This window comes from Eurytemora carolleeae, unplaced genomic scaffold, assembly GCF_000591075.1.
Source record: "Eurytemora carolleeae unplaced genomic scaffold, Eaff_2.0 scaffold425, whole genome shotgun sequence".
In the NCBI taxonomy this organism is placed as follows: Eukaryota; Metazoa; Arthropoda; class Copepoda; order Calanoida; family Temoridae; genus Eurytemora; species Eurytemora carolleeae.
This window is the reverse complement of record NW_019396321.1, coordinates 88,715-100,074: the sequence shown is the minus strand read 5'-3', so window position 1 is coordinate 100,074 and position 11,360 is coordinate 88,715. Positions and strand designations below refer to the sequence as shown.

The 11,360-nt window shown below is 36.7% G+C and overlaps 1 protein-coding gene across 2 annotated transcripts; it reads right to left on the bottom strand.

The window, feature by feature from the left end:
• Positions 1-3,763: 3,763 nt before the first annotated feature.
• LOC111700892 (nascent polypeptide-associated complex subunit alpha, muscle-specific form) lies at positions 3,764-10,781 on the bottom strand. 2 transcript variants are annotated; one of them, XM_023471957.1, is made up of 4 exons: positions 10,595-10,781; positions 10,172-10,542; positions 4,369-7,510; positions 3,764-4,178 (listed from the first exon to the last, which is right to left on the bottom strand). In XM_023471957.1, exons 1-4 carry the CDS (start codon positions 10,765-10,767, stop codon positions 3,848-3,850), a joined length of 4,017 nt encoding a protein of 1,338 aa, XP_023327725.1. In that variant the 5' UTR covers positions 10,768-10,781; the 3' UTR covers positions 3,764-3,847. The 2 variants fall into 2 exon arrangements, with proteins under 2 accessions (XP_023327725.1, XP_023327726.1); XM_023471958.1 differs by having other exon boundaries at positions 4,147-4,258.
• Between the last annotated feature and the right edge of the window lie 579 nt (positions 10,782-11,360).

The following is an 11,360-nucleotide window of genomic DNA, read 5'->3' as shown; positions in this document are numbered from 1 at the left end:
TTCTTTAAATCAGAGTACAACTTCAAAAAAAAATTCAGTAATAACCTGTAAACTACATTTTTGGACAAAACTCGATGCACATAAAAGCTTTGAGCGTCGGGGATGAAATAGACATTTTCTAGTTGCGACTTCTTGCCAAGCTAGCAAGGAAATCATAATTTACTGCAAGACAGCATTTTGGAATCCTCAAGTGTATGCTTTAGCATAGACTAGGTGCGCAAATCCAAAAAAATTCGTCCCTGAAAAATATTTGCAAAAATGTAAAGAAGTCGACCACAGGAATAGGTTATTTTGATCTTATGACCAAAACCCCATTTTTAAATGCCGTCTTTTGTGCCCTGATAAAAATTTGAATTTAAAGATTTTTTGAGATTTAAGATTTGACATTTTTCGATTTAATAATCGAAATTGTTGATCCTTTCATATAGATCCAACTTAAAATTCAGATTCATCTAACGTTTAACTAAAGTAAGGTGTTTTTAGTCCATTTAAACATCAGTGCACATGTACAAAATAAAAATTCATTATTTTCAAATAAAAATTATGTATATCCTATCTTAAACCCATCTTTGCTCAATTTATCCTTTCAATCCGCCCTTGCTCAGTTTCTCCTCTTATTACATTCCTGCTCACAGCCTAGTTTCTCCTCTCAGTCCCTTCTTGTTCAGTTTACTTTCTCAATCAATCCTTGCTCAGTTTCTCCTCTTATTACATTCCTGCTCACAGCTTAGTTTCTCCTCTCAGTCCCTCTTGTTCAGTTTACTTTCTCAATCAATCCTTGCTCAGTTTCTCCTCTCGATACGTCCATGCTCTATACTTACTTACTTCTATACTTCTATGTTGACTCCTAGAAATCCAGGTAGGATTATAACAGGAGCTACTGTTTCTCCTCTATCCATTCTTCCTCCGTTTCTCTTCCCAATCTGTCCTTGCTTAGTTACTCTTCTAAAGTCATCCTAGCTCAGTTTCTCCTATCGATCATTGCTTACAGATTAGTTTTTCCTCTCTTAATCTTTACTCAGTTTCTCCTCTCAATCCGTTCTTACTCAGTTTCTTCTCTATATCCGTTCTTGCTCAGTTTCTCCTCTATATCCATCCTTGCTGAGCTAGGATAAATATAGAGGAGAAACTGAGCATGGGCGGATCGAGAGGAAAAATGAGGAGGGATGAATTGAGAGGAGAAACTTAACAAGGAGGGATTGAGAGGAGAAACTAACCAATGACGGATTGAGAGGAGAAACTAACCAAGGACGGATTGAGAGGAGAAACTAACCAAGGACGGATTGAGAGGAGAAACTAACCAAGGACGGATTGAGAAGAGAAACTAACCAAGGACGGATTGAGAGGAGAAACTGAGCAGGGATGAATTGACAGGAGAAACTGAGCAGGGATGAATTGATAGGAGATACTTAGCAAGGAGGAATTGAGAGGATAAACTTAAGGGCAGATTGAGAGGTTAAACTGAGAAAGAATATATAGTTTTATATTCAGTTCATTTGAAAATAATCAAATTTTATTTTGTTCATTTACACTATGAACGGCACACTTTAATCTGTGATTCCTGTGATCTGGCGAAACTGATTCTTAAATCTGAAATGCTTTATCGATTGTCAAATTGCTTATCGACTTTACGTTCAATTTGACGGGGAAAATGTTTACAATCCGGTTATTAGTCCATTTAAACAGTGCATACGAACAAGATTAAAATTCATAATGCTCTGACTTATTTTTTTTTAACTACATATCACATGGGAAGCATGATATAGTTCTTTGGATAGATTATACAGAGTGTCCCACGAAACATGACAGTTGGTAAATAGTTATGAAACTCGTCTTCCATATACTTTATTAGATATTAAAGGCTTTTTGCAGTTTGTTAAGTTAAAAATATCTTTTTCCGAATTTTGTTTTACTTTCAAGCCAATTTTACCATAACATAAATCCCATATATTTGTATTGTCTAATTGGTATCAAACAACTTAACAAATTATGGAAGAAGACATTCTAAACTATTCACCAACTGTCATGTTTCGTGGGACACCCTGTACATCCCAAAGAATATGACACAGAATTTCTTCTGATACCCTAAATAATTAAGATTACCATGTAACTTTTCATTAAATATACTAAATAATTGATTTATAATAGCAAGTGATTATTTGAACTTCTGTAGAGTTAGTTTATTTGAACAAATTCCTGTTCATTTGAATATAAGGATTACCTGCATAGGATCAGACGAGGGAGGGAGCCCACGGACGCCATGAGCCTCCGCTATGCAGACACGAGCCTCCCAGATTTGCTAGGCAGACCGAGCCTCCGCCATGCAGTAAGATTCTCAGCTATGCAGAATAGTTTCCTTGAAACTCTTGGTTTTTACATGAAGTGAAGGAAGACTTCTATGTTTGTTTTTGTATTTAGAAGTATGTTATCAACTATTATAAATAGTGACTAATTACGACTAGTAAAGTGGGTTATAACACTTAAAACATTTTTTACTCAAAAAGGAATAATTCAGAGAAAAATTTCTTTGATGTAAATGATGCCTTTTTGAAATTTTTATCAGATTAAGATAATAAAATTTGACATTGACAAATAATTTGAATCTTAAAAATTTTCCAAAAAAAGTTTTACATAAATCAAAGATTAAAATAAAATAAACTACAGGGTGTCCCACGAAACATGACAGTATGCAAGAGAAAAATCTTTAGTACATGTAAAAACAAATAGTTATAAGGAAGCTGTGTTGTATGGCAGAGGCTCGATCTGCCTTAAAAATCTTGGAGGCTCGTGTCTGCAATCTGCATGGTGTCCGGTGTCACGTTAAAAAAGGCCCGGGCGTTATATTTGGTCCGGGTGAGTGTTAAATGTGAAATCCATGTACAAAATTGATAGGAGGGGGAAGGGGGGGGGGTCAAAAAGTCATATATTAGGAAATTACCGCTGGTTATGTACTAAATTGATAGAACGGGGGGGGGGGATCCAAAAATTGTTTACTTTGACGGACCCAAAGCATACACATTATCATTGTTATTGAAATTGTTACAATTTTTTGTTTCCCCCCGTTCTATCAATTTTGTACATAACCAGCGGGTAATTTCCTAATATACGATTTTTTGACCCCTTCCCCCTCCAATTTCAATTTTGTACATGGATTTCACATGCAACACTCACCCGGACCAAATATAACGCCCGGTCTGGATGTAACGCTACACCTGTCGTTTCCTACTTCATTAGACTCCAGAGACGACTGCACGGAATTAAATTTCGTTATATTCATGATTCTCTTAAACTATAACATCTTTCATTCTCTGCCAAATCATTAAATAAGCCATTTAGATTCTACATTTAAGGTTCAGACTAAATTTAAATTTGATTGATATATTTGAAGAGTTTCAAGTAGTCTTTACAATCTTACTATTGTGAGCATCCTGCACGGTACTTCAAACGTTAATTTAATCTATTATTAGCCCTTTGAGGGAGTGGCCCTTTTTAATCGACTTAAAAATCTGATCATGCATTGTTATTTTTTGAGCTCATTTCTAGCATTTTCCAATATATATGAGCTTTCCAAAATGAGGTCTGCGTGTTTTACACCTTTAAAATTGATGGAAATGTCGAGCATTATGATCCATTTTATTTTTATTGAATATAACCAAATTCTTCAAAATCTCTCTTCATTTTTTTATGCTCTCAGCTTCTTCCAATACTAACATAACATAGAACATGATTTTATAACAAGGTAAAATAACAAATCTTTATTTCATAAATATATTTTCTTGTGAAAAAATAACGAACAAAAAACCTATAATATCGATAAAACTAAACCAAAAGTAAAGTTTAGATTAAGTTACCGAGCAGGTTTGCAGTGCTGGTATACACAGGTTGGATCCATGCACTTACCCCCCAGTTCAAACCTGCACAGCAGGGTGTTCGGATCCAAGATATTCACGCTCCCGTTCTCGGATCTTAAATGCTCCAGCGGAGAAACGTAATCTAAACCTGAAACTATACCTGTCGACGTATCATTAGATTTGATGCTACCTGGAGCAGGGTTCTTCTGTAGTTCTGGATCCTCTAGGGATATTATATCCCCAGGACTATCTGGAAGAAGGTTCGGTTTATCCGTGTTGGTTGTTTTAACCTTCTGGGCAGTGGTTTTTATCTGAGCCAGCTTATTCCTTCGGATGAACAGAGTCAAATCCAACCCTGGAGCTTGGTTTTACTTCCTCTCGTCCTCATCACTCCTTCTTACTCCCACCTATATCTCATAACCAGATACCATAATTTTGTATAAATATTTTAAAATAGAAAGATTTTAATAAATTTAAAAAAAAGGAAATAAAATTTAAAAATGAATTTGACTTGTCCCTGATGTTTTGCGCTCCCTGAGGAGGTAGAATATACTCCGAACCATAGACTTCATCCCCCAACCTCTTACACGTATCCTCAGCACTCAGCATTTGCTCCTTGTACAGCGTGACCTCCTGATGGGAGTTCCTGATCACCTCTCTCAAGTTCTCCACCTTCTCTTCTCTCAGCTTCACTAGCTGCTCCGTCTCACGCAGTTGATTTCTAAGCTCAGCTGCATAGCTGACAGCTCCCTCTAGTTCTATACTTTGTCGTTGCAGCTGCGACATCTGCGCAGACAACTTGTACAGAACATTTGATAAATCATTCCTATTCATTATCACAGATTTCTCAGTTTGCTTAAGCTCGTCTTTAAGTTTCAAATCTACTCCAGGTTTGGGAATGAGTTTGGGAACTGTTTTCTCCGCAGGTTTAGCTCCAGGGTTTAAATGAATATTGGTGGATACCTTGGGTTCAGTGGGCGAGGGATCAGTTAATGAAGTATTTGAAGCGGATGGAGGTAGGTTAGAAGAGGTCGAGGGATTAGGAAGGAAGGATTTTACGGTCACCGAGGACGGAATGGAAACCTTAGATGGAGCAGTGGAAGATTTGGATACAGGTTTAGACGAGGATGGTGTTAACAGGGGTTTGGAGGAGGATGGGTTGGGACTAGATGGCTTGTAAGTGGAAGACTTAAAATTGGATGGATTTACACTGGCAGGTTTGGAAATAGTAGGTTTGGAATTGGAAGGGTTGGAACTGACAGTCTTAGAGTCGGTAGGTTTGGAACCGACAGGTTTGATGCTGATGGGTTTGAAACTGGCAGACATTGTAGTAGAAGGATGGGAAATGGCAGGTTTGGAAGTAGAAGGATGGGAACTGGCAGGTTTGGTAGTGGTTGGATTGGAAATGGCCGTTTTGGTAGAGGCAGGTTTAGGACTGGCAGATTTAGATGATGTAGGTTTGGAACTAGCAGGTCTAGATGTGGCAGATCTAGTAGGGGTGGGTTTAGTGGTAGTTTTGGAACTGGCAAGGTTAGAAGCAGCAAGCTTAGCAGTTGGATTAGATATCTCTCCCACACTAACATTACGTTTGTTACCTGATAGTTGAACAGTTAACTTCCCCTTGGATATATTTTGACTGGCTAGACCGTTACTAGGTTCTGCTGAATTAGAACTCTTCTTAAACTTAAGATCTTTTAACAAACTTTCTCGCAAAAGTTTTTCATCCTCATCTTCAAGCTCTTGAGGTTCGGGTGATTTTGAGTCTGGATGGTTTACAGGATCAGTGCTTTTTTTTAGTTCATCGGTGCTCTGAATCGCGGTGTTGAGCTTCATCTCCTTCTCAATACTTAACTTAACCTCTGCTTTCACATTGCTTGTTGGCTTCGCCTTAACCTTCTTCTTCATTTCTATCATTTTAATCATTTCTTTCTTATTCTTCATATTCTGCTTCGGATCCAGTTTTTCTTTTTTATCATCTGTAACATTTCCAGCAGCAACTACAAGAGGAGGAATTGGTTTTCCCCCGGTCTGCGGAGCTGAACTGCTTTTAGCTTTCTGTTTCATCATTTCCTTCCGAGCAATAAGTGTTTTAAGTTTAATGTACTCCAACTGTTTTGATAAAGGTAGATTCGAGATTTTAGATGTTATCAGCTGTTTCTTAGCAGCTGGGGTTAATTGCTTAGCCTTGGCTTTCAGCTGGACAGAGATACTCCTGCTTGTAATAGTAGAGGTTGATGACCTAGGGTTGGGTTTCCTTGAGGATCCAGAGGTTTGTCGAATATCAAGGAGAAACTTTTCAACATCAAGTTGAAATGACTCCGGTGGATTTGATGGGGGAGGTGGATCATCATCACTCTCGCTTTCATTATTCAGAGGAATGACAAGGGTCTTGGTTAGATTTGGGAAATGTTTCTTTTGATCAGCTTTAGAGATTCCCTTCTTCTTCAGGGCAGACCTAGAGTCTATGGTTTTAGGTTTGACAACAGTTTTCAGTTTTGACTTTACCAAAGACGTTGAGTTTAGTTTCGACAAGGCACTCTGTTTAGTTTTTAAGGGTTGTTGAGGTTTGAGTTGAGGAAGTATTGGTGCAGATTTATGTTTCTCAGGTTCCAGGGATAGACCAGACACGGAGTTCACAACCGTCTGTGTATTCTCAGATAAAGGAATTTGAACCCTTTTACTTTTTTTCAAACTATTCTGTAATGAGGCTACGCTCTTAGTTTCTTCCTTTTCTTTACCAGTAATACTTTCTTTAGACATAGTTAAACTCACGTCTGAGGAAATAATTTGATGCGATTCTTGTTTCTTAGAAACTTGAGCTAAAAGTATTGCACGTAACTCATTCTCATCGTCTTCTTTGTCTCCACTCGATCTTCTTCGTTTAATCACAATTGAGTTCTCATGCTTACTAATCTTTCTTTTTCTTCTCTCCCTTCTCTTCTTTGAAATACTACTGGTCTGCTCCGAACTCAAGGTTTCAATATTGAGTGTTGGAGCAAACTCGTACGAGGTTTGAAAATAGTTTCTGGTTTCAGTCTCTAATGCATAGCTTGGGCGTTCAGCTTGTAATCCATAGTTAGGATCTACTGCTGTAAATCCCCAGACGGAGGTAGGAAAGAGTATAGGAGCTGGAGCAAAATCTTGGGATTGAAAAAATCTAGATTCAGCGTCAACTTCAGAACTTTGATTCATAAACTGAGTATTTTTGACAGCTGAGGGAAGTTTATCTTCTCCTGGAGGTAGCGGTTCATCGATATCTCTAAGTACGGCTGGTATTGGACGAGGTAGGGGTGAGAATGATCTAAGCTGAGGCGCAGGTAATGAAGGAGGGGGAGGCGGTGGAATATCAAAAGCCAAGGAACTCGAGAAAAAGCCAGGTTCAGGTTCTGTGGGTGGAACAGAGGGAGGTGGAGGCATGGGTTGGACGGGAGAAGAAGGTAGAGGTGGTAGGTCGGGGAGAGGGATCTCTTCAGGACTTGGAACCGGAGAAACTAAATCTATAATCTCATCAGGGATTGGACTTGCTATTGGAGTAGGTTTGGATGGAGATTGAGTTGGAGAATATGATTCTTCTATTTCTGAGGTATTTTCTAGAGAGGAGAATGTCATAAAGGACTGCTGATTGTTTAGTTTCAACTCGGAGAGAGCGGGATCAGGTTCTAGAAAAAATAAAAATATCATGTTTTTACTTAAGGAGTCCTTCCAAAGTAATTTTACGTGGCTTCTTGTCAAAAATATTATAAGCTGCATCTTTATTACTCTAAACTTCAAATACAAAAAGTAATTTTTTTGCATTGTGTATTAAAAACTCATATTTTCTGATCGCGGTTTTTCTTTAAGGCGAGCAATAAAAATGACTCAGATTTTCAAATTAAAGATAGATAAACGAAGAAACGGACATCAAAATAAAAATGCAGAATCAAATTTGCGTTTTTTACTTTTTTTTGATAACTTAGAGCCTAATTTGTCAGCAAAAGTGGCCTTAGAAAAACGAGTAACCCGACTAACCAGACTCCTATTAGATAATGACAGTTTAAATCTAAAACACTAGTCTTGGGAATTCCAAAATGTAGAACGAACACTTTTGCACATTCTTAACGACGGAGATACTTAGAAATTTGTCCAGGGTTCAAATTAACACCCTGTTTGCAAAGATAAAAGGCTTTTAAGGCGCTTCGTGCTCATTTTTTATTTCAACTTTTAATTGTGCCTTTATCTGTGAGCATCTTCATAATATTTTTTCGCGCATTTTCAAAATTTTACAAAAATAAAAAACCATTTTACACAAATTTTTCCAATTTTAATCATTAATAAACCTTCCTTAGGGTCATGTGAGGTCCCACACAAATTTTGGGCCCGATCGGTTCAGTCGTTTTGAGGTTTATTGGACACAATCAGACAAACAGACACCCAGACAAGAAAAGTATATATATACTAGAAATTCAAGTCGCTTCGCGCCCTTCTTTCTAGGCTTTTAGGGCGCTTCGGGCCCATCTTCTATTTAAATTGTGAGCATGTTCTTTTTGTCTACAAACAAAAAAGAAAAATTTTTTGCGGATTTTTACAAATAAATTCGCGGATTTTCCAGAATCTAAATTTTCTTACAAAATTAAAAACCTTTAAACATATTTTTTTTAAATTTTTATCATTCATAAACCTTCCCTGTGGTCACGTGATGTCCCACAAAAAATTTGGGCTTAATCGGTTTAGGCGTTTTGACGTTTATTGGATACAAACAAACAAACAGACAGACAAGCCAAATTTATATATAGATACAGAAGCCTCAATAAAATGTCTTTGAACTTATGCATTTTCATAATGTGTGGTGCAGCAGGCTTAACCGAATAAAATGTGAATAATCCTGAACTAACTGACCGGTCGTTCAACACTAAAGATCCATTTAATTTTGATGCGGATCCTGGATCCGGATCCTGCAGTGGCGTAAATAAGGGGGGTTATTGGGGTTACTTACCCCCCCCCCCTAGAATCTTGGGGACACAAATATCCCCGTTTAGTAACTTAATCTCCATTCTCCATGTTCATGATAACAATTAATTATTAGGAAAAATGTTTTAAAAAATTTTGCCGCTTTGCGCAGATAATCTTACTCAATCAACTTTATCAAAGTAACATAGATAAATTTTACCCAAAAATCGATGCAGTAGCGTAATTGCACTATATTTAAAATTAAGTATAAATTAAATTAAGAATAAAATGTTAAAAGATCAAGATTATTAAGAATTAAATTTTAAAAAGTAAGACGTTTCTCTTTAAATATAGTAAAATTAAAATATATACCTAGTACATTAACGACAAGAAAATTTTAGAAATTAGAAAACCCCCCCTACAGAATCCTTATTTACGCCCCTGGGATCCTGGATCCGCACTGGAAAAAATGGATCCGAATCCAGGTTATTTCTATAAGATTTACTGAATCTTTTTAACAAAAATAATTTTTAGTTTTCTTTTTCCGCATATTTTTATCCAAAAACTTGATGAACCATTCTGAAATGAGGAAATTTTTATAATCTCTCTTTTTTCAAGATTTCAGATTTTTATTTTAGGAGTAAAAAAGATTTTTTTGCAGTTTGAGTGATATTCTATTATCCATCGGATCCGGATCCGTGGATCCGCATATTTTTGCGAATCCGGATCCAGTAAGCCCAAATCTTGTGGATCCAACGGGTCCAGATCTGGATCCTAAGCACTGGTTGAATCATTGAATTAACACAAAATGTCAAATCGGAAAATTTCTTTCTTTGAATATTTATTGAATAGTAAATAAAAATTTTAATGGATGTGGAACAAAATTTTCAAATCATCTTTTTTCAGAAACAAACATCACACAAAGTTCTTCAATTAAATTTTCAACATTTTACTACAATTACAACTACTATTGTATGAGCTTAAAAGACTTGAAGCACCTACTGTAAGTAGGTGCTTCAAGTCTTTTATGGGTGCACCCTTTTATGCTAATACAAAAAACTAACCAAATCTATCCAGACAGTATAATTACAAATTATGGTATAAATGCAAACTAAGATAACCAATAAGTCTTTCGGATACAATTATTTTTAAAACTGAATGGCTCTTCAGGATCACAAAAAGTTAGAGAATTTAAGTTTCGAGTTAAAATTATATTTATTTTTCTACACTTGAAGCGTATACAGGGACCCTTTATCCCCCCCCCCCCCACAGATCAGTGAAACTTTTGATTTTAAGCAGATGTCGACAATTGAGCCCACCTGGACAATTTCTTGTAAATGCAATTGCATGGTACCTACAATTTGGAAAACAAAATTCCCCTGGAGAAAACTAACCTAGGTTTGAATTCTGTGAGGCTTGATTAGCTTCGTCGATAAGATCCTCCATCTCACGTTCTAAAGTTTCCTGCTCCGACTCCTCTGTTCCCTCAGTAGATGCTGCATCCTGGATAGATCTCAGAGCCATCAATCTCAAGTAGAGGATATCCTCGTCTATATCCTCATCCTCGCTTACATCGTCAGGGTTGGGTTTAGGAGATCCAGGTATAATATGAATAGGAGATCCAGTTACATCTCGAGTTTCAGGAGAAGCAGGACTATCAACGTTACTATTTTTTCCATAATAACGTCCAACGTCGTAAACAGGATCAGGTGCAAGGGGACCACTGTGTTCTCCATCTTCAAGTAATTCAACTTCTCCTATTTCACTAAACATATTCAATATAGGTTTGATAATTAAGTTCTGGAGTTTGGTTTTACCTAATATCAGAAAGAGATCCGTCCGATATCTCGCCTTCTTCATGTTCCGAGAGCACGATCTCATCTCCGTCTACTGCTCGCAGTGGAGATATTTCCGGAGTAGTATCTCGAGATTCCATGTTTACTTTCATACTAATATCTTTCGTTTGGAAACATTTTTGTCTTCTAAACATAATTGAAATTCAAGAAATGTACAAGCTAGCTCTAATGGCGAAATATCTCGCAAAACGCATCAATACAAAATTATATATTTCTTAAGAAAAAACGTTATTCGAGATGGTTATAATTATCAATTAATATTCGAAAGGGAAAACTATGTAATAATTAAGATATAAACCGTAAGTTTAAAGTAAATCACGCTGATCTGATTCTGATCTGTCATTGGTGAGGTGAGTAATACGTAAAGGGAGGGCGCTGAGAGAGAGAGAGAGACATTGGATTATATTTGGTTTGGAAAGCAGGAATTGCGCAAGACGACCAAATTTTTTCTGGTGGATCTGCTCTGCATTTGAACTTCGCACAACTCGTCAACCTTTGGGCGATACCTTTGAACTATAAACAGCCGTTTGAACTATTGATCGTTTGAACTATTTTTCATTTTATCTACTGATAATGACGTCATTTCTAGTATGTTCAAACAACACATTATTTACTAATTTGAACTATTTAATATAATTCAATTCAAAATTTTTACATATTTTATGAAAAAATAGGCATAAGGCGTAGCTTGCCCGAGGTGGGGATAGATAAAACTCCTATTATTGAG

What these genes read in the sequence shown, in the direction of transcription:
- LOC111700892 (XM_023471957.1), bottom strand. Translation starts at nt 10,767, where the DNA reads ATGTTTAGAAGACAAAAATGTTTCCAAACGAAAGATATTAGTATGAAA. An exon ending in CTCACAGAATTCAAACCTAG is followed by an intron (nt 7,511 to 10,171) that starts GTTAGTTTTCTC and finishes TATTTTTTCTAG; the next exon opens with AACCTGATCCCGCTCTCTCC. An exon ending in CAGGGAGCGCAAAACATCAG is followed by an intron (nt 4,179 to 4,368) that starts GGACAAGTCAAA and finishes GTTCATCCGAAG; the next exon opens with GAATAAGCTGGCTCAGATAA.